Source organism: Xiphophorus maculatus, chromosome 8 (assembly GCF_002775205.1).
Source record: "Xiphophorus maculatus strain JP 163 A chromosome 8, X_maculatus-5.0-male, whole genome shotgun sequence".
NCBI lineage: Eukaryota > Metazoa > Chordata > Actinopteri > Cyprinodontiformes > Poeciliidae > Xiphophorus > Xiphophorus maculatus.
In genome coordinates this window covers 23,438,480-23,466,277 of record NC_036450.1, presented here as the reverse complement: position 1 = coordinate 23,466,277, position 27,798 = coordinate 23,438,480, and the positions used below count along the sequence as shown (strand labels likewise).

Below are 27,798 nucleotides of genomic sequence, written 5' to 3'. Positions count from 1 at the left end.
CTATAGACACATTGCATGTCGTCGTCTACACCAGGCATGTGCAGGTGGTACCAGGTGGTACCAGGTGGTACCAGGTGGTACCAGGTGGTACCAGTTGGTACCACCTGCTGACTGTTCGCTCTGCTTCTCCTTAACGTTCCTACCAGGCAGGTTAACACAAAACGTACACCATATTGTAGCCATGGTAACACAACAATCAAACTTTCAAGATGATTCTTTAAACTTTTACAAAGTAAACGTCCTAATTAAATCCTAAATGTACCATTTTTTTTTCTCAGCTGAATGCATTAAATAAAATGTAATAACATTGTTATTCTCTATAAATGATGCTACAGGTTTAGATCTATGGTCTGTGTTACAATTAAAACATTTCTAGGGGCCCCTGAATGTCTGGAGGCCCCTGAATGTCTGGAGGCCCCTGAATGGCCCCTACCAGCAGCTACTGAGTTTTCTTTGCCTTGATATCTTAATTTTATAATTCTAGATCTCAGAGGTTTAACATCAAACTATTATATAGAGTTAACCCCTTTGAGTTTTTTGATCTATAAATCAGTCTGCAGCCAGGTTGTTCTAGAGGTTAAATAGATATTATTAGGGCTTCATTAGTAAAATGGCAGCAAATTAGCTTATTTCATAACTTTATAACCTTTGACCTTCTCTCCTCTGGTCTGTTTAACAGCTACAGTCTCAGATCAGCTCAGATCTCCAGGACTGTCAGCAGCAGAAACAGAAACTTTTTACCTGTTGGGGAAAATATAGACTAGATTTGCTTTGCATTGTCCTTCATGATGGCAACGATATAATAGGATCCAATTAGATTCTTGATTAATATGGGTTGTTGCTACGTTGTTGTACAGAGTTTTAAGATCTTGTTCAATGTGCCCTTGTTTAACTTTGAGCCCCGGCCCCTCCAAAGGTCTCTAAACAAAATTTTGTGCATGAGCACAACACAGGGGGGCAAAAAGATGATTCTGTTACTTGCTGCTGCAGTAAAACAATTCTGTTAACAAAATGAAACCTGGGGATGTAGGTGTTGTTCATTTAGAGCAGTGTGGCCATTGCAGGTTTTACGGGCTGTCGGTGTGGTTCCCGGACGTCATCAAACACCTTCAGGCTGACGAGTACGCCTCCAGAGTGAAGATCCATCACAACGAGCGCATTGAAGACTTCACCTTCAACTTCACACTGGAGAACCAGATCCACAGAAATGGAGTCTTTATGAACGACAGGTACAACTGAGACACAGCCTCATCCACAGACACTGGACTGCCCACAGTGTTTGCCCTTTGGTGGAATTACCTCAGTGGTGCCCAAACCTTCTGCACCATGGGAGAAAATCGCCAAATTTAAAGCACTCAGGGGCCAACATTTATTTATTTATGTTCATTTAAAAATGCTAATTATTTTCTGCTGTAACTTTCTTTGTTTTTTCAACCTGCTCAGCAACAAATTAACAAGTATTTTTTAACTAAAACGGCCAGAAAAAGAATGTGAGTTGTACAGTTTCCTAACTTGTTGGTCAAAATGATCAATTTTTAGTTTATTCCCTGCAACAACAATGAAAACCCTTAACAGTATGTAGTTCATTTTAGTTATTAGGTGTGATTAATCTGTTTCTGCATAAAAAGGCAAAGCAAAAAAAAAAAAAAAAAACTTGGCTCATAAAACAAAAACACCTCTTCTGTACCTGAAATGTTCTATTCAAGATATAAATTTGTCATTTTAAAGCAAAGAGCATTAAAATTGATTAAAATTAATTTGCTATAGAAAATGTGGGTAATGTTAATTCCTAAAGCTTCATGGAACGAAGTGTCGATCACTAAACAGCTCCAGTCTTACCTAACCGAGTACAATGCACCGCTTTGGATGCATTAGTGTAAAGCATGCTGCTACTTTACTATAGAGTCTGTAGATCTATAGATGAACCCGATAGAACCACTTTGGAAAATTTTGGTCGGAAACTCTGAGCCAGAGCTTCTCATCCAACAACACTGTCTGAGCTCACAAAAGCAAAGTGCATGTAGACATCATGTTATTCACTTTTGGACATCATTTTTTGTCTCATTTGTTTTTGCCAGAAAACCAGTTTTAAAATTCCACATTTGTTTTTAAAAGCGCAAAAAGGCTGATTGTTATTTATCTCTTAGATACTTTCCAAGTATTTAATGATTTCTGGTGCTGAAATAGCACGTTTTCCCTTCAGATCTCTCTTTACTAGAGGTTTGCGATTGAAAGCGCCGGATAAAATCTTCTGTTTCTTGACGTATTCCCATGTGAGATATCCATGGCATTGACTGAAGTCCTGAGTTTACAGTCCAACTTCCTTAAATTCCTGGTTTTCCAGACAGAAAAATAAATGCAGCCGCAGCGTAGCGCACTGCGCCGTCGCTAAAGGTGCTCGTCCTGAAGTGGGACAGCGGCGCTATTTGTCATTCCCTCGAACGTCCACAACAGGTAATATTAATCCTGCCTCCTTTATCTTCCCCAAACACCAGGAAATTAAAAGCCTTATAACATACCCGGTCCATTTCTCTGCCCTCTTCCCTTTCTCTCTATCTCTCTCTCACACACACACACACACACCTGACGACAAAGTTCATTTATACAAAGGGCAGAGAGAAGGTGATACGGCAGGGTAAATGCACACCAACACAACCGTGGTGGGGAACGCTACATGCGACAGATTGTATTATTAAATAATAAAAAGTTGCTTTTAAATATTGACTTATTTAAAAGGGTTAATGCATATTAATGGATGTAGAATGTTGTAAATATACCAGACTTAGCAAAATGCTAATTTACCTCCGTTATTAGTTTAAAAAAAAAAACCCGTAAGATACAGACATGAATGTGATTTCATAAGGAAAACAGCTGCAACAAATAAAAGCTACATAGAGACTGAAAAATCTGCTTCAAGAAGCTTTTGCCAAAATGATTTTTTTTAAATCCTAGTACATCAAATTCAAAAGATTTAAAGACGCACTAAATAAGTGATTAAGATATAAATTATGTTTGAGTATAAATAATGCCTGAAATATTAGATATACAGTTAAATCACTGAAAACATGAAAGTTACATGTAGTCAGCTACATGTAACTGACATATATTACCTATATGTAATAAAATAATGACATATAGGTCATTTTCTGACAATAGTGAGTTCTCTTTGTTGGTTTGTTTTGCCTAAAGCTTCTTTTGGAATTTTTATTTTTTTTTTTTGTTGTCAAAATCAGTTTTGGCAAAAAAAAAAAAAAAAAAAGGCGATTTTATTTTAGGATGTTGACAACATTGAGGGCATTTCCAGTGTTTTATAAAATGATTCACATCTCTTGGAGCTGTACGCATTTTTCAAGCTTTAATTTATTTACTTTTTTTTTCTGTAAAGTTTTCTCTTGGTGCACTTGATGTTTTGTGGTTGTCGCTTCACAAAACGTGGGGAAGTTAAAGGAGTAGGAAAACTCCTGCGGTGCATTCTGCTAGAGTTCCTGTTCTCAGTTAGCATCACGACAAAGCTATGCTACCTCAAGAGTCACGGGCTAAGGTCGATCGATGAGTAGGGAGAAAAACTGTGTTTCTGTGGGGCAATGGCAGAATCAGGACAGAGCAGTGCAGAACATGAAGGCAACGTGTTCAATGTGGAGCCTTTAAAGAAACGCTTGTACTGACGAAATGCTTTCTGTTGTTCTGGTTCCACTGACAAGTCACGATGCGGTTTTCTGCACCCGCAGCAGATGAGACAGCAGAGAGTGAAACATAGATTAAAGGTGAAGTTAAAAGTCCAACTTTCACTCCACGCAGTTTGTGTTCTGGAAATGATTGTTTTTATGCAGTCCATCAAAAGGCAAAATATGTTTTTCATCTTCACAAACATGAACTCACCTTTAAGTTTCAGTTCCTTGTCCAACAAAAACATACAGCAAATGAAATGTCCCTTCAATTTTGGATATTTTAAAACATCGTCTAGTGGCCAGTAAGATTAATCTTCCAGTATTAGAATTTGAGAGGGTGAATTTACATTATCATGCCATTATCAATATATTACCTGAAAATGGTCTCAAAATAATATTATAATTGCCGGGGCAATATATAATCCAGCAAAATGTATCATCATAACTTTCCATTTCAAATTCAAAAATACTTTATTGATCCCAAAGGGACATCAAATAATATCTTTCAGTCTAGATGTCTAAAAAGTAAGCTTTTAGAAATTCAATACTCCAACTACACAGAAGCAATTTATTCAGAACTCTGTGTTTGAGGTCGGCACATTTAGCGAAAAAAGCAACTCTGCATTTCGGTGATGCAAGTGAGACACCAACATGTTTCTTTTCAAGGGGAAATAATTCCGTATCAGCACCGGCTGGCATCAGGAGAATGTTAGATATCTTTCTTTTTTTTTTAATTCCTGCTATAATGGATTTTACAGTTTTTCTTTCTACCTCCTCCCAGGTTTCTCAACATGAAGTTCAAGGCGGTGACGTTTATAGACTCGTCTTTTATCAACTGCTATTTTGAGGATGTTTCCTCAGTGGGATCCTCCTTCAAAAACTGCACCTTCGTGGACTCTTTCTTTTACAACACCGGTGAGTCGGTTTCTCCAACTTGGGCTGTTCCTCTAAAAAGTGCCGTAACTCAACTGAGATGTTTAACCTTTCTCTTAGGGAACGCTGTATTTGACATGTTGGATTCAGGGTTTTTTCCCCTTCACATAGGTAGGGAGGTTCCATTGGGGTTTAGTATGTAGGCCTGTCGCAATAAGCAATAAATCAATAAATCAATTTATTGCATGATAAATTAAAGCGAACGCAATCATTTCTATTTGCACGATTCATCGTTTTTCTCTTTTTCTACCAAAGCTGGATGACAAACGTCTTCAGTCTCAACGAGCCCCCCTTTTTTTTTTTTTTTGAAGGACAATTGTGTTTCCAGAGATTTTGTATTTCATTTCACTTATTGTTTCTATTGTTTTGTTTATTTATTTGGGATATTTAAAATGTCTTCCAGTTTCAGTGTGAAATGTTTGTTATTAATTTAAAGTTTATTGATCTTTGCAAATGTGTTCTTGCATTATTTTTTGACATTTCCATTATATTACTTGCAAAAGGTCTCAAAACAGCGATATTATGGTTCATCACAACAACTCCTTGGACAATTTATCGTCTAGCAAAATATCGTGACCTTCTCCGTCAGGGAGACATGAAGGCAGCCTAAACCTAAACGGAAACATTGCCGAGTGAAAACATCATCAAAAGATGGAAAAACAAGAAAGAAACCAGACCATCCCAAATAACATTCCAGACAATAAAGACTAATTTTAGCCTCGTTTGTATAACCTTTGTTTGTTTTCACCAAGACAAATTACTCATTGTTCACAGACAACGGATGAAAAACAACCTTCTGGCCAATTCTGGCCGTTAATTAATGTGCATTGTCCCTACCAAAATAAATGAAATTAAAACGATGTCATAGTTCTAGATTTTGGAATTTTCCCTTATTTTGGGTGTTAAGATGCAGTTAGTCAGCGTGGGGTGCAGCATCCTGTCGCACTTAGCCAATGCATATAAATGGTTGTTTACAAAGTTTGAAACACACTGGCCTTAGCGGTATTAGTTAATCAATTGGAATTCATTGTAATATAAGAAGTCGATAAATCGTTTGCATACCTAGTACTTTTGTCTCAAAGTGGCTACAGAAATTACACATCCCTGTTAATTCATCACTTAAATTTAATGAAAGTAACCAAAATAAAAGTCAAAAGTGAATTTTTTCTCTGTTTTTTGAGGTTCTGCCTAGTCATTTAGAAGCTTGTGAAAAACACACACACACACAAAAAAAAAACTCTGGACTTGAAGCAAAACGAAAGCAGCAGAGGCATGAAATGATCTGAGAGAAGCGGAGCTGAATCAGACCTTGTGGGAGCACCATGCGAGAAAAACAGTTCCCTCCAGCGCTCTGTGAAAGCGCTGAACATGGAAACAGTGAGGCCATGTCAAGTTTGCCGGTAAAGCCCTCTGGGAAATGAAGTCTCATTGCTCCCAGCAATATGTCTGGAAAAATGGTGAAGAGAAAAAGGCGAAATGAGGAGAGACGGGATAAGAACGGACGGGTGGATGGTGTGTGTACATATGTGTTTGTGTTTGGAGAGAAGCCGGACTGTTTTCTCACCGCAGCAGCTGCTGAAGTATAATGATGCGGAATTTTGCAGCAGGCAGGTTTGTTTCACTTCTTATAATGATGGGAGGGAAAACACCTGCACATTACGGAAGATCTATAAGGTTCTCTATATTCTGTGAAATTAGGGTATTTTTCATTGAGTTTACTTTTAAATATGGTTTATAAAAAAAATAGAAGTGGAAGGTCTTAGTTGGCCTTAGTTGTCTCAGAAACTCATACGTATAAAAACGTGCACCTTTAATAAACCGTTAAGCTTGGTGGAAATGCATTTTTTCCAGACTCAATGCCAGAAATTCATGTTGATTTTAATCCATGGACCTTTCAACTGATCATTAATGCTGCTTTCTACAGACGTAGATGATGCCAAGCTGACAAATTCAAGAGTGATCAACAGCTCCTTCCACCACAACAAAACCGGTTGTCAGATGACGTTTGACGACGATTACAGCGCCTACTGGGTCTACTTCGTCAACTTCCTGGGAACGCTGGCCGTGTTGCCGGGGAACATCGTTTCCGCTCTCCTCATGGACAAGATAGGGCGCCTCAGCATGTTAGGTAGGTCCAGGATCTGCTCTGACCTTTGTGCAAAAATGACCCCTTGGTCTCTGGACGCCAGCCTAGGCATCTGTAATGACCCCCAGTGACACAAATGTGGGCCATTTGTAAAGGATGTTCTATACGCTGTCCTCCAGGAGGCTCCATGGTGCTATCAGGAATCAGCTGCTTTTTTCTTTGGTTCGGCACCTCCGAGTCCATGATGATCTTCATGCTCTGTCTCTACAACGGTCTCAGTATCTCTGCGTGGAACTCCCTGGATGTAGTTACCACTGAGTTGTACCCTACAGACAGGAGGTGAGTTACACTACTCAATTAAGTTTAGTAGTACGACTTGATGAATGAGTGCCAAGCCTTGTTTTGTATATTTTAAGTACAAGTGGTTCACTCACTGATATTCTACGACAGTAACCCTAGTTTTCTCACCTGGCGACAGCAGGATATCAAAAATGACAATATGAAAGACATTAAAAAAAGAGAAAATGTGAGAAAATTCAACAAATCTGCAAACTGACCATTAAACTGGGGCAGCATTGGGCCATATCAGTTCACCAGCCAATGTTGTGATAGGACAGAAAAACTGAGGAGAGTGGGTTGTTGACCGATTGATGGCTGATTATTGAACAGATTGTCTCAGTTATAACACAAGATAACCAAAGCACTTGTTTCATAACCTGTGATTGTAGGAAAGTAAAAGGCTGTTCTGGTCCACTACGGTGAAAGATGGAGAGTGGTGTAAGCACTGATGTGTCTTTGAGACACACACTTTCTGTCCCCAACAAAGGTATAGGTATTAATTGGAAACAACTAATGGCTTCAGTTCTGGTTTGTAAAACTTTGTCATCACCACCCTGTATTCTGTCATGGATTTTTTTTAGTAGAAGTCTAAAATATTTGAAAAAAATTAAATTCAGCTTCACAATGCAATGCTACTTGACATGCTAATGTCTGATGTTTGCAAAACAGCCAATTTTTATATTTTCAGACTTCAGATTCTCTTCGTAGGTAGTTGTGGTCGCTGGCCGCTGCGAATAACGGTGGTTCCACTATACACCATCAAATCTCATGGTATTCAAACAAAGTGTAACCAGTTGAAAACTCATCAGTTCAGCCACAGAGTGTTAGGCTAGCTAATATCACAGAGTGGAGAACAGCCAAGTGTAAGGCATAGTGAGCAAAAATCAGCAACATCAAAAGTTGCCATGCCAGTTCCTGCAGATCTCCGAACTATATGTGACTTTCAGATTAGCTCAAAAACAGCGTGCAGAGAGCCAAACTGCTTCATTTAAGCCTTGCATCACCAAGTACAATGTAAAGTGGCACATCTAGCACTGTAAAGCATATGACCCAAGAAGAGTGGAAACAAGGGAAATTCGTAGCTGCATTACCACACTGTGTGAAGTGTACAATTTGGGAAAGGAGGAATTGCAATGAAATGTTATTCTTGAAATCTTGTCTTGGTGAGTAGACCCCTAAAAGGAACTACTCACTACTCACTAAATAAGTGAGTAGTGAGTTACTTTGCTAGGTAACCACAGAGTGAATCAATTTGTTGTTGCCACTTCAGAGATTGAGCGGCTAAAGTTTGTCTCCTTCCTACATCCCCCTGAATGCTGTACGGATTTGGATTGGAGTTCAGTGAATATATTACATATCTGAACATTCAATCAGACGTATTAGCTGTTGGTCAAGTGTCTATCGCGACATATATTCCTATTGATTTATTGTCCAGTTCTGTTGCTCCCAACTTTGTGGGAAGTTTGGGGATGGTCCCTGCAGCTCCAACATAACTGCACACCAGTGCACAAAGTAAGGTCTATAAGAAAATGTGAGGTTTGGTGTAAAGAAACTACACTTGACAAATCCCTCAACCTGTTGAGGATCTTTGGGATGAACTACAAAGGGAACTGTGAGCGTGGGTTACTCACTGACCTCACAAATGCTCTTCTGGAGGAATGGCCAGGTGTTCCTAGCAACGCAGTGAAACTGAATACTCATCGGATAATTATTAAATACAGTCACACTAAAGTGATGTCGGAAAAACAAAAGACACTGGCTACCCTTACTTAAGTCCTCAGTAAGTAGCTGGTACTAAGTATAAGTGAGTGACTGAACATCTGATCTTTTTGATTGTAGCTAAGGATACACATTCTGTTCATGGCTGACTGCTTTGTTTGTCTCTTGATCTTCAGGGGCACAGGATTTGGCTTCTGTAACGCCATTTGTAAGTTGGCAGCAGTTCTTGGCAACCTGATTTTTGGCTCCCTGGTTGGCATCACCAAGGCTATTCCTATTCTCCTGGCGTCAGCTGTTTTGGTTGGTGGCGGACTGGTGGGCCTCCGACTACCAGACACACGATCCAACGTCCTCATGTGAACGGCGGCCAAAATAACAGGTTTACCAGGTTTTTACTCAGCCTACTGAACACTTGGTTTTCAGCTATTGTTTATTTAAACATCACTGAAACAGTTATTGCTGCCATTTCCCAAATGTATTTCATTTAAAAGAAACAATGCTAAGCATCACAACAACTCAAAATTACAGGTAATGATTGTTCAGTTGATTCTGAGTAAAATACCTGGTTAAGAGTCTAATGCAGTTTTACAGAGAAAGCTTGTATTGAAAATTGTCTTACAGATGCACCAGATGCCAGTTTAACTTTTTTCCAGAACTGTTGGTGTTTAAAGCAGAAGGCTTCATGAGTGGAGATGAAACAGCAGCTCATTAGCTACAAGCTTTTTCACACATGCAAAGGTACACACAAAGGTGTGTACAAAAGCTGCAAAAGGCTTGGTGTTTCAGCAACCTTTCATATCTTCCCCAGTACTGCTCAGAAAGAAAGTATATACAGACACAATTACATGCTCTATGACTTGTCAATGAGTTTGCACTTTGAGAAACAACACGGCTTTTCAATTAGTGCTGCAAACGATCACAAAACAACATAATCATCAAACATTGGCCTTTATGTCTCTTAAATTATTCATGCATATGCCCCTTGGAAGGCAGAACCTACTTCTGTTGTGCATTTATATTTTGAAAAGTCAGCAGAAATAAATATGGCTGTGATGAACCATTTTTTTTAAAACTAGTTTAATATATTTTGTTACTTTTCAAATAATAATTTTCCACATATTGTTGAAGTATATTAAGTTTATTTTTTATATGGTATCCTACAATGACATCAGTAGTGACCGTTATATTAATATTGCAAACGTTCATCAAGAAGCCAAAGAAGATTTATTAGAAGTTGGATAGATTAAAATTACAAGAGATGACTAATAGCGCCAGTCTTCTTACAAAACCTTTACATTAACAGCTGCTCTGTTTTATTATTCATTTATTATTTATTTGTCATAGCAGAAGCAGCTGTTATGGTCAAAATAAAAACAATATAACAAAACGTCTCCAAAGTGGTTCTTTATAAGGAACCTCTAGAGCGGCGTTTCCCAATTCCGGTCCTCAGGCCTCCCTGCCCTGCATGTTTTAGGTGTTTCCCTTCTGCTACACACCTGGATTGAATATATGGGTGATCAACAGGTTTCTGCAGCACTTGATGGTCATGCAATCATTTGAATCAGCTGCTCTGGAATAGAGGCACATCTAAAACATGCAGAGCAGGGGGGCCTGAGGACCGGAATTGGGAAACGCTGCTCTAGAGTAAATTCCATATGCAGAAATTGAGCTTTCATAGTTTTGCACTGATGTAGCATCTCATCATTTGAAAAGACGTGAAAGTTACAGTTTGGTGAAAAGAGAGGCTTTTCCACATGTCTCTATGTTCAACAGCCTGGCAAAGTGTTTACTGACTGCTGGAGCTCCGTGAGTGAAACGTTGCTGGGGCTTTTGCATAGTACACTGCTGCTCTAGTGTGACACCCAGTGGTTGTTTTCTAGAATTGCACATTATGCCATCAGATTTGAAAAAAATAAACTAAAAGTAAAAGATCCAAACCAGACCGTGGAAAATTCAACCTGAAGTTATGATTAAAAGAAAGTACACGACTGAAATTCAAGGGTTTTACTCTGTTGATGTATTAGAGTCATTGTAGATTAAGTTCGGAAATTTTTCTACAAGAAAATAACAAAACTAAACAAAAAAGGAAATTACTGAGTTTGAAAAGTCAAAAATATGCAACTTTGGAAATTTGCTGAGTTTCAAAAGTTGCAAATGTTTGACTTTTGGATCTTAGAAAGTGTTTCTAGAAAACTTGTTCATCTAAAAATTTCTCAGTTTTTGGGCAGAATTTTTCTTTGCTTTTTCTATTTGCAAGGACTCAAATACGCCATCTTAGTTTTACACATTTGTGGTGTGTTTTTTTCACAATCGTTCCCATTTTGACTTCATTTGCTTTTGTTTTGTTTTATGAATACTGGTGGAGTCATTTATGTATTAAAATCTTTGAAACTGGGGTGTTGCTACGCTGGATAACATGGCGTATGTTGTTGAGAATTATAACAATCCTTTCATGTTTCATGCAAATCCAACTGCAAGCTCCAAAACCTCTCTTAACAACCTTTCATAGTTTTAGCATTGGGCGTCTTGTGCTGCATTGTGTCTAGTCACCAGTTAGAAACTGGAAATATGTTCTTCATGATGAACATATAATGAAAGGTTGATGATCATCAAGCATTTTGACGCAAATTGCAAGACTGACAAAGTCATAAGGTAAAAAAGTAATAAAATGAAATAATAATAAAGTAGTTTAGTCAAAACTGGCAACTTCTGCAGCTACATTTCTAAATACTAAAAAAAAGTTTACATTTTCTGCTTTTTACTGTGGAGACTTTTGGGAGTAGAGTCCTTTTTGTCTGAATGCTTCCTGTCTCTTCCTCTCTTCGTGTCTCTGTACGTGTCGCGGCGTCAAGCTCGCCACGAAGGGCTTCGCTCTTCTGTAAAGAATCTACGCCACAGGACATTTCTGTCGGTGTCTAAACTTGTGCTTCTCTTTCTTTCTATGTTTCTCCTGTCGGTTTGCTCACGGTGTCTCTTGGTCCTCTGTGTCCTGTGTTGACCTCCTCTGCCTTGCTGCTGCTCCCTGTGAAACTCAAAAGCCTTTCTCTGAACTTGTGCCTCTCTCTCTGTCTAGCCCAGCTCTTCTTCCAAACCTCTGCTGGATGCTTTGCTGCTCTTTCTTGCTTTTTTTCCCCTCCTTTGGTTCCTTATGGATGTGTGTGTGCGTGAAGGTTCTGACACTCAAATTTTTTCCTCTTTTTTTTAACCATTCAAGTGTGTTGTACAAAAGGTTTAGTTAACATCCTCTACCAACAATAAAAGCCATGTCTATGGTGTTAGCTCTCAAAAATTTTAGCAGATTATATTTGCTAAACGGCCGACTGTTTTAGTCTGTTGTGCAATTTGTGTTTTTTTTTTAGATCTCAGCACAATGAGAGCAAATGTTTCAACGGTCTGCGAGTCTCAAGCAAGTAAATAATTTTAGAAATGGTTTTTTGAAGTTTTAGGAGTTTCCTCTAGATAACCGTAACAGCTCAATTTGAAACGCTGCTAATGTCCTCTTTCTAGAGGGATACCTCCATTTTTATTGTATGGAGGGCATTTGAGTAAACTAAAATGATCAACAGCATCGTCTGAACGTCATGCTTGCTGCTATGCTAACAGTACTTCGATTGTGCAATGGGATTTAAGGATAAACCCTCATATCTGGAAATGTTCAGTAACACAATGCATTTCCCAATTTGGTAGTGCTTTCATTCTTAATAGTTTATTTATTTATTTGTCATTAATAAATCCTACTACAGCATGGTCGTTAGAAAAAAAGGGAGCACATTTCCATCAAAACACTCAGAAATTTTGAGATTAATGTTGGAAATTTTATAGAAAAGTGAAGAAATTTGTGAGGTCCAGTAAGTCGAACATTGCAAGGAAAAACTCAGAAAGTTTTGACTTTTCAAAGTTTTCTCTGAATTTTTTTGGCGTAAATTTACTCCTTCGCCTATAATGGCCCTAGTAAATCGGACGGTTTTTCTGTCTTTAGGTGTTTTACCAGATTTTAAAACTTCTCTTTACCGCGTTTAGCGCTTTTTACCCTTGCAGCTCCGACTTGTGCCGAACAAACGTCTCACAAAAATCCTGCATGTTTGTTACTAAAGTCTCCATGTTGTGTGTGTACCTCCCCCCCTCGCTCTCCAGCCATTTTTCTGTATCTTCGTTGTTCCTTTGTGCGGGTTAGGAGACGCGTTTTCCCGGGTTAATGAATGTACCGCTGCTGCGTGTCGTCAGATGTGTTGTGGACGGATGCTCACGGAGCCGCGAGAGCGCGCGCTGGCGCAAAAATGTACGTCCCGCAAACTGTTCACCCAGCAGAGGCGCTCGAATCTGCGTCCAGAGAGTTTTTAGTTAGATGAATTATAACATTTGGGAGCCGGAAATGTTGTTGCCGGAATTGAGCAACAAGGACGGCAAGCGTCAGATTCGAGGACCTTTGCTGCCGAACAAAGTTTGGGATTGTGTGTAAAACAATTTACGTGTCCTTGACATGATTTATTTTGATAAGAAAAGAGAATGAGGCGCTAAAGGTGGATTCCACAAACTGAATAAAGAGTTTCATTTGAAGAGTTGTGAGGCTTTTTATTACATTCTCCTAATAAACCACCAGGTGGCACCATTTGAATATAATTAATAGAAATAGCTTCCTCTTCGTTTCACGAAGCTCTTTATTGACTATTATGGGCTCGTACTCTCTACAAGGACGGTAAGCCACAGGGAGAGATTGCTAAGGAAGCTAGTTGGCTGTCCTAAGATAGCTACAGCTGAATGGAAAGAAAAACTAACAACTGTCCATTTTCTTGTGTTAAGCCACCTCATGAACAAGATGGAACATTGTGTCTTATATGGGTTAGAAGAAAAATGGCTGAACTGTTGTTGGTCCAAAGTTTAATTTAAAGATTTAATGTAAATTTTGTACATCATTTGGGAATCCAGAGTCTAGAAAAAGAGTAGGAGAAGGATGCGTATATAGTTGCCTCTTGCCAAATTACTAAATTTGGTGTAAAATGTGGCCTTCTAATATAAGCAATTTCTGCCATTTTCCCACAGTCTCTACTTTTTCTTTCCCTCGTGTGAGATATTCAGGTGTTTCTAAATGTTTTACTTGAACACTTAAAGGGAAGTCTGTTTTGTCTGGTTAGGCCGAGTTTTGGTTCTGCTTTTTACCAGAATAGCTCCAACACATTTAGAAATCACCAAACCAAAACATATTCATGAGCTGAACTTTGTGTTTTGAGGTTAAGACATGACACAGAAATAAACAAGTTTTCACTTCACGTTCGACAGTTCTACAAAATAGAATAGTCATAAATAGAGAAATGTTTTATTCCTGGCTCTGCTGACCGACTGCAGGTCCTTAACTAAGCCTTGCCCTTTAACGAACCTTACACAAACCTAAAGCTGAAGCACATGTAGCAGTGCAAAAACACATAATTTTTTCCTCTTCTGAGCAGTGCTTTCAGTCCCACTTACATAAGAGCCATTCTCCTCGGACTGGTGATTGGTCAGAAAAAGGGGAGGCACGAGGAAGATGCTCATTCTTTTCCTACAGAGCCAAACTACCCCGGAGACGGACATTAAAAAAACTTGTTATGCAAAGTATTGTGTTTGAACAGCACTGCAGTGTTTTGTCATGACAATATTCTGCGGCACCAAACCGTTTCACATATAGACTTTTGGCTGCTTCGTTTAAAATACTATAAAACATTAAGCAACAACAATTTATCTGCAAATCATGATTTAGTAAAACTAGCGTGCAGTACAAACCTCAGGAAATAAAAAAAGATTAATTGATGGTAAAGATAAGAAACTACATTTAGGCGAAAGGGTTAGACTATTTGAAGGGATTCTGCAGTTCTAAAGCTACTTTCATGTGATTTACTTTACTGTTTCACACTTGGAAAAAACGTGTTACAGAGGCGCAAAGTGGATGTGTGTCAGGATCCAGAATGTGGATTTCTCAGAGCCAAACTGCATGGATTACTGTGATCTGGGCATTTTGATGGTTTCTTTACATATCTAAGGATCGAATGACCTGGTAATGGACTTTCAGTGTCATTGTCAGAAAATACCACTGAGCTCCAGGTGGTCAGATAATTATTGGCTTCAAATATTTCAATCTTTCAAGCATCTTTGATCCTGAGGTAAGTGAGTCTTCATCAGCGCAGACAAAGTGCTTGCACAGTGTTGAATGAGATAATTTACTATGATGATTTTTAAGTAGTAGTTGTGTAAATGGTATAGATGTGCAGCACATGCAGAAACACATAAGAATGAGGAAGTCCAAGAAATATGTTTTGTTAGTCTGAGATTAAATGATGCAGAGAATACTACCATGTGAAATGCAAAGAAAGGTCAATATCTGACAGTATTTCCATTAAAATCAGAGGAAGATATGTGAGAGATTGATAGCAAAAGTTTACAAATATTACATATCAGCCCACGGGCGAGAAAAGAAATGTTTAGTCAGAGAGATGAGGAATGAAGAAGTTAGTTTTGAGGAAATTCAAAATGATGTTGCATTAAGTATTTTGCTGCGATTGCAAAAATTCCTCCTGCTGTGTCGGGAAACAGGCCTAAGCTGACCAAGCATTTGCAACTCTTGACCATTTTCAGGTGTTTCACATTACGAGCCTAAAACTCCGGTGTATGTTCTTGAGATTTTATGTGACAGACCAAATGGCACGCCATGAAATCAAGGTCACAAATGGACATGTCCCAAAAGTTTTTTAAAAAATCAGCACACACAGTCAATTCACTTTTTAACACTCTGAAACCAGGGCTGCAACTAACGGTTATTTTAGCAATTGACAATTGACATTTCTATTGATTAATTGATTGATCTGATACAAAAGAAAACAATGGCAAATTTTGCAATTTTTTTCATTTAACCACGTAAGGCTTTTTTATACAATATTTGAAGTACAATGAAAGATGCAAATAAGCAAATAATTCAATTACTTTTGTGAATAAGAAATCAAATAACATAGCATTCCTTTAAAAAACTGTTGATTATTTGTAGTTTTGACTTATTTGCTACTCTGACTGTGTTGTTCTTTCAGCAAATGGACATTTTTTAGAGTCTGAATAGTCCAGTTAACGATTAATAATCGATTAGTTGACGATTATTTCAATAAATGTTTAATCACGATTAATTTGATTAATCGTTTCAGCCTTACCTGGAACATACACCCTTCGGCCCAACCTGACAGTGAACATCAGCTGTCTGAGCGAAATGTTACCCATTATACTTAATAAACCACCTACAACTTCCAATGAAAACCACACATATTTTGCAACTTATTTATTTAATCATCATCAGTAAGCTATACAATATGTAAAGTGAAATACAGGATAACATTTAATAAAAGGGACAAAGGAGATCTTCACAGTAAAAAAAATACAAATAAATACATTTATAAAGAGCAAAGCTTAAGCAAAATAAGTGCTGGTTTTTACTCTGCGTTTCATTCTTGCTCAAGAAAAATGTACACAAGATGGATCTTCACATTAAACCAGTGTCGTGCTGGGACTTGTCAGTGAAACTTTTGACCAACCCAGTGTTTTTTGTTTTTTTTTCTAGTCATCTAAAACTGCAGCCACATAACAGCCAATATGCACTGCTGAAGTTGTATTTCCTCAGTGCAATCCATGTTATACTGACCGCATAACGAAGAGTGAGGCAACAAGGGTGAGTGTCAGTCGTTTCATGTACTCAAAACAAAGATTTGTCCGAGCTGAAGATATTTAGAAAAATCAAGATTTAATTTCGGCTTCTGTCACAAGAAGTTCCAGATCTAAAGTCAGAGTAGTTCCAAGTAAATGTGCTTATTTTATGGAGTGGCATCTCCTTTTGCTGCTCTGCTGTGTATGGAGCAGCGTCTGCCAAGCTAACTAACAGTAATCTGAGTTACTAGCTAGTTAGCATTCTGCCACTTTTGTGCTTACAGCTCTTAAGTCTTGGCATGCTAGCTTTACTTTTAGTAGCAAGGTTGTGCTTCGTCATTTTCCAGGTCATGACTTTCCAAAAAGGACAGTAGCTACTGGCTGTCCAAGAAGTTGGTGAATGATGGCATTGTTTACAGGATAATCCACCTGCAGGAAACCACGTTTTACGCCATTTAGATAGGATGAAAATAAATTCAAGAGAAGTACTTCGTTATAATGAGAAACGTTTTTGTTTAAAGAGATATAAAACAGCCGCATAGAGGTTTATACCTCACTAAAGCCAAACTGTGTTCTCGTTTCAACAGGAAAAGTCGTAACAGTAAAACAGCAACACCTTGCAGTAGAAGATGAAACAGAGTGAGAAGATGGAGAGTCACAGGAAACCCCCTTATGGCGTTTTAAGGTATTTAATTTTGTGAGTCATTAAAATGAGAAACTTTCCTGCTTTACTGAGACACGTCTCCTGAATTTATTACGTAACACTGGCAGCTAAACGCTTCTATTCTTTGGAACATTGTCCAGCTTTCTTAGGAATTTAAACTAGTTACAGCATGATGGAACATTTTTTAATCCCGTCATAAAACCCATCTTTGTTTCGACGCCATCTGAGATGTTGCAAGTATTATTTACTCATTTATTTGATTCTCCTTTATGTTTATGATTGCATCTGTTTAATGCCTTTTTAATCTTTTTTTATGTTTTACTCATCTGTACAGCACTTTGATCCTTAATGGTTTTTTAAAATAAGATCTGGTTTTAGTGGCGTTGAATTGAATTATCTATTTCGATATGAACAAGTCCCAGGTATTAACAACCACCTTACATGCTAACATTTGTAGCCAAAGCTAATTTGCAATGTCTGCCCCTTGTAAAACATTTTCAGTCATAAACCTTCATGCATTATTCTTAAATCCAAACAAAATGCTGCTTTTCCAAATGTAAAAGAGCTTCAAGAGGTGTGAGTAGTTTTTTGGGGTTTTTTTCGTCTCCCGTGTCAGCAGAGGGGCTCCGTACTTATCAGCTTGAAAGAAATTACATTTAAGAATGCTTTCAACTATTTTGTAACATTAACATCAAACTGGTAAAAAAGGTACAGGTTTCATTAAACCAATCTGTCATAAACATTTATTGAAAAGAAAAGTGCTACTTTCAAAACAGCCTTTGCATCAAGGCTAACGCTCCCTTAACCCGAATTACTTTCTCTTTGGGTTCCAGCCACAGAAAGCATGAAATTTGTCAGTTTTCTTTAAAACATTTAGGGTGCATTCACACCAGGACTGTTTAGTTCACGTTAATTGAACTCTAGTTCATTTGCCCCGAAAGTCCGACTCGTTTGGGAAGGTGTTCATGGCCTAATCGAACTCTGATGCGGATGTAAGAAGCAAACTCTGCTCGGCCTAAAAAAACCTAAGTCTCAGTTCTGTTGAAGTGAACTGTGGCGCGGTTCGAATGCATATGTGAATGCAAGCAGACATGAGATCGCTCCAAAGCGGTAGCGAGAGAAACGGCTCATGGTCTTTTACCAAAGACAAAACAGACGTCCTACAATTGCTAAATTATGACCCTACTTCATTTTTGTTTACGCTTTGCGAAGTAGGATGTTAATTCCCCTCAGCGGTTCTTGGTGCAGCGCCCAAACAGGTTTTTCAAAGGGCTGGGATCGTTTGACACAGTTTAGTGTGAAAGCAAACCGCACCAGTTGAAAATGTAACAAATGTTGAAAATGTAACACGTTACCCCATCGAACCGAGTCTAAAGGACTATCAGGTGTGAAAACACCCTTATTGTCTTTCAGAATGACACACTGACGTTCTTGCCTTTGAAGGTCAGAAAGTACAATTTGCTTCCTGCAGACTTGGACATGAGGAAAAAGAAGAAGGGGTCCAGGCAAGCGTGGAGGCAGCAGAGACACACCGCCATGTTGAAATATTTGTACAGACTCTCTGCCCCTCCCGCAGACAGCTGCACATAATGGAGAAAGTGCAGGACACCAGTGGGAAGGAAGCACAGCAGAAAGATGGTAAACACCAGAGAGCTGGACTTGATGTACATCGCCCAGTCGTAGTGCGACTGGTTGAGGGCGGTGAGGATTTTGATGAAGCACACTGTGGTGACAACCATGGGCACCAGAAGGCACAGAACCGCCAGAGTCAGGTTGCAAAAGAGCAGGAACTTGTGAGAGTCAGATTTCAGGGGCATCACGTCATGGCAGGTGGTGCGGTTCAGCTGGGAGACCCAAAATGTCTGTTGGACCAAAACCTGGGGGACGACGGAGGCGCCGAAGGCCAGCCATGGGACCAGGACGGCAAAGGCCATGCACCTCTTCTTGGGCAGCGTTTTGAACATGAATGGGTGTACCACCGCCATGTAGCGCTTGACGGCGATGAAGGCCAGAGTCAGAGCCGAGCCGTAGAGGTTACCATAGAAACAGGCGGTGACCGCCTTACAGGCGGCTTCTCCGAGCACCCAGTTGTTTCCGAGGAGATGGTAGTGAGCCTTGAAGAAGAGAGAGACGAGGAGTAACAGGTCGAAGGCGGCCAGGCTGCAGTAGAGGATGGCGGACGACACCTTCCTAATTTTGGTGGCGAGCAAACACAGGATGGTGATGTTGGTCGGGATCCCGACGATTACCGCCAGCAGGTAGATGACGGGGATGACTCTGGTGCTCAGGAGTCCTTTGAGGTACCCTACGGCAGTGTCGCTTAAGCCCTGCAGAGACGGAGGATCAGTGGCGTTGGGAGGCTGGGTGCCATGGGCGTCAGACAGTGTGGGACGGATTCCTAAAAACACTCTGGGCTGAGGGAACACTTTCTCCGGCAAGTTCTTCTTTTTTCCTGCAAGAAATTCAGACATTCTGTCATTTTTTTAAAAACTTGTTTTGACATGCATTTGTTCTTAATCTTTGGTCTAGAACAAACCAGACGGCATGGCAACTATCTCCTTTACGATCCGACGTTTTAAATGCACAAAGCGCAGTGGAGAACACTGTTATTTTCCAAAAGCAAGCTTTTGGGATTGGCTTTTAGCTGACTTCTGTGAATTAAGAAATATCTATAAACTCATCTGCGTCACGTCTGGCACAGGAATCGGACCAAAATACAGACAGCAAAGTGGAAGTTCAAAAAGAGGAACATAAGCCAATGGAAGGAAGGGAAAAATAGAAAACAACGTCAGCACTAACAGAGAGAAACAATACGTCTACAGGCACAATAAATAATAATAATAATAATAAATAACCAAAAAACAAGCACACAAAGGAAAGACTAAAGTACGTAAAGAAATGATCAAAAACAGAAACTAGTTCTAACTTAGTGGAATCATAACAATCTAACAAACTATTGATTTCAAGTAAATCTATCTGCCACACCTATATTGCTTGACTGCTGTTATTTTCATACCAGCTGTTTGAGTTAATTTATTTTTACAGTCATTATTTAAATGTATTTATTGTTTTGTTTTTTAGTTTTTCATAATCTTAACTCTTTCTTTTTACTCATTTAAATCTTTGCTTTCACACCTCAGTTTCCTCAGCCCTTCAGACTACGATTGTTTCTTTTTAATGCAGAGATTGCTGTAGTTCTTACATTTTTCTTTTCCCTTCATCATGTCTTTTATTTCACATGAAGCACTTTGCGTTGCACTGATTGTACAGGAGAAGTCCTTTGTAAATACACACGTTTGCGCAGCTATCTTTACGGGGACTTTCCATTGACTTCCATTCATTTCTACAGCCTAAACCTTACCCTTATCCTAACCCTATTCATTACATACCTAACCCTAACCAAAACTCAATTCAGACCTTAGTCCTAAATCTGACCCCTGATCCAAAAACAGCGTTTCCCCTTATGGGGACCAGGCTTCGGTCCCCACAAGGGGAAGTGTCCCCACAACGTAGTATATGTCAGGAAAATGATCCCCACAAGGTATTAGAAACAAACGCGCACACACACACACACACACACACACACATATATAAGCTTTAATGTCAAACAACTCTCTATTTCACAGAGATTTAAAGATCATTGGGATTTTAGACCCGTCTTTTAATCCAGAGAAAACAAAATCTGAAAGGAGCACGAATTGGCTGTGGGGAAATTATTCTGTTGTTGTCAACGAGTCAGTCAATCTGTGTGTGCGCGTCTTGGTCCATGTTTTGAAAGCGTATAAAGTTCCATGTTACATATAAAACGATCTTAATAAAACCTCACTTAAATCTGTCTTTTAAAAAAGCATCTCTTACCATGTTTCTGAAGTGTCCCGTGTACAAAAAGGGCAAACAGGAGAAGGAGAATGAAAAGTTTCCTCATGTTGTTTTGCCTCGCAGTCAAACGACGCTCTTCTCAGAAGTGAACCTCGCAGCTTTTTGTTTGCCAAGTTTCCCCTCTCTGCGCCGCAGCTTGCTGTCAGCCCTGTGGGAGTGTTCAAGTGAGAAGTTCCACCTCTAACCCACAGACTGAAGGGTGGAAAAAAAGCATCATGAACTCTGCAGCACCCCAGCTTGCTCTTGGTTTCACTTTAACCCATATGAAACACCTCTGCCTCAACTTTTTGTTTACTCCTAATGTTCCTTCATAATGACCAGCAGCATATTTGAATAGCAGACTGTTATGCTAAACTCAGAGGGAAATGCAAATATTAAAATGTTCCTCTGTCACACGGGAAGCAATGGTTCATGTGAGAGGAAACATGACGTGAGGTGAAGCGTAGCAAAGACAGCCGGACGATTATTGAGGAAATGTCTGTCCGGAGACGATAAGCTTGTCTGGAGGCGAGCAACTTTGTTTAGTCTCAACTCGCAGTGTTGGAACTTAAACGATGGACTTCATTTTCGCAAAAACTTTATCTCTTACAGTGTCACTGGCTGCTGCTCCTTGGAAAAAAACACACAAACACTCTATTGGCTCTCGCTAAAACATTAGTTGCGCTAACCCTAAAGCACTTATCATAAACACTAATTCTGCTACATTCAGCCATATTGACACTCACCAGATGTCAATGACTCACCAGGTGTCAATGAGTCATTGAACACAGAACCACAGTCAACAAATTTAAATTAGTTGTTGTTCCTCTTTTTTTGCGCTTCCAAAGAGATTCTTTGAAACACATATGTCATTATTAGTTTTTTTTAGCAATTAAGTTCTGCTAACTCTGTTGCTAATTTTACCAAAATTACCACAGTTGGTTGTTAGTCAGAAAGCAAATCAGTTGATTTGAAACTGTTTACTGTAGAACTGCAATCTGGGTAGAGAATAAAAATTGCCATTTTGCTACGTGGCTCCATGTGAGGAGAGGAAACACAACTGCTGCGTTAGCAATATTCACCCACTTCAAAATATGAGCAGGTATCGAACGGCTAACTACTTAAATTATTCTTAACAACCGAAACTTTAACACTGATGTCAAACGTTACTCAACTGAACATTCACGAAAACAACCAGGAAAATTAGCGCTGATTCAGGGATCGGTGAAAAAAGCTGACTCGCTAAATGAAAAATTAGCTCTGCTATTAGCGCCTTAGCTTTCCACGTCAGGATGATGTCAGAACATTGATCTGATTTATAACCTACCTAATCATCCTTTAACCTTTAGCATAACTTTCTCCGTGTCAGGACCTGGACCTGTTTTGAGTTAATCTGGGGTTTGATTCCAGCCTCTTGTCTCTTTCTTTGATTAGATCAGCTTGTTTTTACTTGTTTTGTTATATTCCTTACCGCTAGCTTTTTGTTACCACTTTGTGTACCCTCCCTCACCCCTTGTGCCATTTTCTCTCTCTCTCTCCTCACATCTGCAACCCATTTCTAATCAGCCACCTGCTCCTTGATCACCAATAAGGCTCTACATTATATACTATTTATTCTCCTTGTTAATCCTGCTGCTTCACCCTGCTGGCTTTTTGTTCCTGGGTCCTGTGTGTTTTTTGTTCTCCATTGTTTTTTTTTTAAATCATTTTTTTTCACTAAATCATCAATATGTCTCAGCCTCGCTACGTTTGTGTCCTCCACCACCCACACTCAGCATGACACCCTGACCTGTGTGCTGCTTTCCTCGGTGTTCACGATGCTGTTTGATCGCTAACGTGGTCGCTCAAAGACCACACCCGTGTCTCTGGATTATGTAACTTTTTTTCTTTTAAATTAAAGTGTTTTATTAATAAAAATGTATGGCCACCGTGGCTTTTTCTCGCGCTTTTTCGCTACATTCTAGTTTCTGTTGGTCCGTCACATGCAATCCCATTAGTAATGATGAAACATGAAAAGGTTTTGGCTCTGTGAATATATATTTTTTTGCAAGACGCAGCATTTCAGTACTTTCTCCGACCAAAGGGACAGTTTATTATCGGAGCTCTGGCATCCAGCTGTTAACAGATGTCTCAGTGTTTTCACTAAATCTGTTTCTCAAATGTTTGTGTGTTCAGTTCACATTCAACCTACGCAGACTTTTTTTTCTTTCTTTTTCTTAAGACTCGGGAGCGCTTCGCGTCAGTGACGTCAAGCTATGAAGACCACAGAGACGTTCAAAGCAAAGTCGAGAGGGAAGTCATTTGATCTGTACCACTGCGGTTTCCAACTGGTTGGCTGTAAAATACAAACTAATTGTTGCCCCATAAGAGCAGTAGTGACACAGAAACAATGAAAATCCATAAACGACTCATCTTAGAGTGTCGCTTCGGCGGTCCTTCTCTCCAAACGCAGCGTTGCATCCGTTGGCAGCCATCTGTTTCCTGTGTCTTTCTTTACGACCACATCTCTGGTCTGCTTCCGTTTTCCATAAAGTCAAACAGAATTAATAAATCAGTTGGGGTTTTTTTTCAAAATAAGAACTTTAAAGGCATAACTTCACGGGGATGGGTCTCCCCGTGAAGAATTTGGGGTTTTGATCCATTCATTTTCCCAGATAAAATGACGATACGGCAAACAACTCCAGTTAATTTGAAAAAGCAGAATTGGGCGAACGAGTTACAGTTTATTGTTGGTTATTCATCATAGTAAACAGCCTCATTTGGATCATTTTAGACATGCAACACACTAGTGCATAATTTATTTACTGTAGGGTTGAGGCTGTTCCAAAGACTTAATGTTGGCATGTTATTCCGTTCCAAAACTGGTTACGAAATGTTTTTATGACCGTTTTCCTGTTGGAAAATCCAGGTTTAGCCCCTCTTCCTAAACGTGGATTGGTGAGCATGTTTAGAGAAAACTCAAGAACCACAAATGCTGAAGATGTTCTCCAGAGTTAAGTGAGTTTGTTATCACCAAGCGTTAAAACTGTGCTTACCATGAAAAAGCTTTTTCTCAAACTCAGCAACAGCGTCTTCAGCTAAAGTGTGCAGGTGCTGACATGTGCAAGCCAAACGCCTTCTGGGGGAAATATTTTGTGCTAAGAGGGCAATAAGGCTCAGCTGTGTGGCCACGATGATAAGACGTCTGTTGAGATGAAACTTTTACACTACAGAACACTGAACCAAGTGTCGAGCATGGCAGTGGCAGCATGATACCACCGCCGTGGAGAAGATTCAAATTCTTCAACTTCAAGAAAAGTTTGACCCGCCATCCCCAACAATCCCAACACACATTTGGATTAAGCAAAATCTGAAATTGCACTGCTCTAGATTCAGTCAGCAATTTGTTTTCACTTCTTAAAGAGACAGTATCATGTTTTTTTCCAGGCACATAGTGCCATTTTATGACACAATCCAGTAACTATGTTACCTTCAGGTGTTATAAAAATGCTGTATGTGTCAAATTTGATGTAAAAGAAATTTGACTTTGTAATTTGATGCCTTATTGGGTCTCTGTCTGTTTAAGAAGCTTCTGCTCTTTGTGAAACTCACAACATGGCTCCTCTATTAACCCATTAACAACATTTGTTGTGTGTCACTGAGAAGTGCCATTGCAGGGGGGGGGCGCGGGAAGCGTAATGGATGAATGAAGAAGAAAAAAACCAGTTACACAAAAGTGTTTCACTGTAAAGATGGTTTGTAGTTTTTTTTTTGTTGCAACCTGAAGTGTGAAATAAACATCAGTGGAGTTTGAAAAGAAAATATGTGTACAGGTTTACGTCTGGTTGAACGATGTGTGTGTCCAGTTGATCTTCTTTTTGGGGGGGGATTTTATTGCAAACCATAGGGGGGCCTAGAAAATCTTTGGTTAACCATTGGCATAACATAACATGATATACAGCTTTAAAAAAGTCAGTTTTACATAATACCGCCCCTTTAATTAAGTTCAATTAGGTTAATTTACATAGAGCTAATTCCCAACAAAGGTCGTCTCAAGGCGCTTTATAAACAAGTTAATTCAATCCAGTCACACAACTGATCCGAGGTACAAAACAGGGCAATAAGTTCAGTTTATTCTCCAAATTAGCTTAAGAAGTTGTGTATCTGAAGAAACCCAGCAGATTGTATCGAGTTATTGATAATCGTTGTGTTGTTCAGTTGAACATCAATCTGTCATAACGAGCACATAGGACAGATCTGTCGCTATGGCTATGACAGATAGCAACAGCGGAGAGGAAAAACTCCCCATTAGCAGGAAGACGAGAAGAAAGTTAACTGTAAATAAAACTAGTAGAAGAAGAAAGTCAGCAGTGTGAGGCAAAGTGGTGAGTTTATCTTCCGTAGGTCAGTCGAGGTGGCAGCATCATAACCAGGGATTTAAAACAACAACTTGACGACGAAGATTAGAGACGATGATGCGAAGAGGGATTGTGTATAAAATGACGGAGAACCCTGAACATCCTCTTCATGAAACTGAAATAGAAAAACAAAGTCTTCAGTCAGAGGATTCTTTCAGTTCGCTACAGGAAATCCTTGCTGCCCACAGCCGCCTCCCCCTACAACAACTCTGGGAAGGATGTTGAAACAATATGAGCTTCATTTCCTTTGGGATTAATAAAGTATTTCTGAATTCAAGTGAAATGAATTTGTCCTCCAGCAGCCGGAGAGCATCCCATCATAACAACAGAGATATCTCAGGACAACAAGCAGAATCGTCGTTCAAAAACACTTCTATCTTTTCACGATAAGAGATGTGCTCAAATTTCCTGCAGGAATCATCCTAAGATTCTGTTTATGGTGATAAAATGTGTTGCTGCTCTACACTCTGCTAAGGAGCACGCCGCCATCTTGTAAAGGAGGTCTCAATCAACTTTATTCGTACCGTTATGTAGGTTTGGTTACAGTAAGGCGAGTCAGCGTTTTTGCCGGACAGGAAGCTTGACACAGACACACAATATATATAAACATAACAATTAAAAGTAAAAGTTTTAGATATTAAGCACCACAAACACAACAAAATACAAACACTGACCTAAATACGGCATCCTCATTAGGACAAGATTAAAAATAAAACTATTCAACCGAGTTGAATTTTGGAAACTTATGGCAACAGGAACAAAACTGGTTTAATACTCTGCTCAGGTTTCTGTATATATTTGTATATATTATTTACTGCTGCTGTATTGAATAATAATAATAATAACAGTGTTCACTTTGTGTCTATATTTTTGAAATGATTAGACTTGTTCATGCTTCTCTTTTCTGAATTGTACTGAAATCACCAGGAAGTTCCTAATTCTCTCAGAAGATGGCAATATTTCCCTTTCATGATGAGAAACTTCTATATTTTTTTTTAATCATGTTTGCTCCGTCTTTTTATTTCCATAATCGTGGCTTGATGAAAGTGTCCAACAGCGCCCACCCACATGCTACTATAAATAACTCTAATGGACATTTTCTACATATTCCAGAGGTTTTCCACTGGAAGCTCAGATAAACTTGCCCAACTTGTTGCTTCCTGTACTTTTCCACATCAAAGCGAAGCCGTCGCTGCCATTTATGTCTCAGTCGTGACTCAAATCTGGGAAAGTTCCTGCATGAAAACGACTTGTTTGTTTTTCTTTTCCTAAACGGATCTTATCTTGAAATCCACGTTTTAATGTTCGTGTCTCTGCTGCTGCACATTCGGAGCGTTACGAATGTCTTTATTTAGCTTTAAGAGTCACTTAAGATGCTCAGGTCAAAAGAGCAATGAATCACATTTTGAATCTAAATGAAAACCAAACACTTAGCTAATAATTTAGGACTCAAAGGCTGACTTCTCCTGGTGAAGCAGCTGTAGTGCTCGTTGTCATGTTAGCCACAAAAATCAATGTGTTTTATTCTGATTTTATGCAGACATGTGCATAAATGGGATAGATATGTTTTTCAAATTATTTTTCCATATAAAACTCTGAAAAGTGTGGTGTGCTTGTGTGTTCAGCATCATGCTGTGGGAATGTTTTTCTTTAACAGGATCAGGGAAGGACAAAAAGGACAATTTCTTATAAAAAACTTCAAAACTATATTGTTTTTCTCCCACTTGAGTTATGTGTTACTCCATCACAAAAAAATCTAGAGAGCATATGGTTGTGGTTGCTGCACATTAATATGTACGCCCTGCATTTTGCTTGGTCACTGTAATGTGCGTGACCGACTGCGAGAAAGGGAAGGAAAACATGAGTAGCGCAGTGACACACAAACGTGTGTCATCGTGGTTTGATGATTTGCCATTGTGATCAGTGGAGTTTCTTCCAGCAACGGTTAAAGATGCAATTTTTTTTTTTTTATAAAAGGAGAACTTCCAAAAGTATTTACAATAGAGAAGTTACTTTTCTGAACTCCTTCTCATTAAATACAGACCTCCTTTTCTGTCACGAGTTCATGGCGTAAACAAGACTGACCCTAAGCTAGGAAATGAATTGTGAAAAAGACTGAATGACTTTGCAAAATGAATCAGCGAGAGTTGTTTTTGTGTGTGTGTGTGTGTGTGTGTGTGCGTGTGTGTGTGTGTGTGTGTGTGTGTGTGTGTGTGTCGCCTTTTCTGTGTCTTGCTGCTGAAGTTGATGTTCTGCATTTAAAAATGTACTTATATTAAAAATTGCTCAAGATGTATGGCTTTTATAACTGAGGCGGTGTAAACGTTAGAAATTGGGAAAAGGGGGAAATTTAAGAAATTTTGAAGTATTTTTTACAAAGTTTTGTAAGTTTTTATAAGCCTGCGTAACAAAAAGGCTGCTATATCAACTAATTATGATGCTAAGTATATCTGAGCCATTTCTGTACAATGTAATCCA

General features: G+C 39.1%; 2 protein-coding genes across 2 annotated transcripts in view; one reads left to right on the top strand and one right to left on the bottom strand.

Moving 5' to 3' along the window:
* Positions 1–9,829, top strand: part of LOC102220687 (synaptic vesicle glycoprotein 2C-like) — a 53,853-nt gene extending 44,024 nt beyond the window's left edge. The window contains exons 9-13 of the mRNA XM_005802449.2: positions 1,065–1,229; positions 4,450–4,583; positions 6,526–6,729; positions 6,867–7,026; positions 8,922–9,829. Coding sequence (XP_005802506.1) covers positions 1,065–1,229; positions 4,450–4,583; positions 6,526–6,729; positions 6,867–7,026; positions 8,922–9,105 — 847 coding nt within the window. The 3' untranslated portion in view covers positions 9,106–9,829. The remainder of the gene's footprint in view (positions 1–1,064; positions 1,230–4,449; positions 4,584–6,525; positions 6,730–6,866; positions 7,027–8,921) is intronic.
* A 6,195-nt stretch (positions 9,830–16,024) lies between these two features.
* LOC102229077 (proteinase-activated receptor 3-like) lies at positions 16,025–24,353 on the bottom strand. The gene is made up of 2 exons (XM_005802481.3): positions 20,924–24,353; positions 16,025–19,517 (listed from the first exon to the last, which is right to left on the bottom strand). The coding sequence occupies exons 1-2, from the start codon at positions 20,988–20,990 to the stop codon at positions 18,475–18,477; spliced, it is 1,110 nt and encodes a 369-aa protein (XP_005802538.2). The 5' UTR covers positions 20,991–24,353; the 3' UTR covers positions 16,025–18,474.
* Positions 24,354–27,798: the final 3,445 nt, after the last annotated feature.

What these genes read in the sequence shown, in the direction of transcription:
- LOC102229077 (XM_005802481.3), bottom strand. Translation starts at nt 20,990, where the DNA reads ATGAGGAAACTTTTCATTCTCCTTCTCCTGTTTGCCCTTTTTGTACAC. An exon ending in CGGGACACTTCAGAAACATG is followed by an intron (nt 19,518 to 20,923) that starts GTAAGAGATGCT and finishes AATTTCTTGCAG; the next exon opens with GAAAAAAGAAGAACTTGCCG.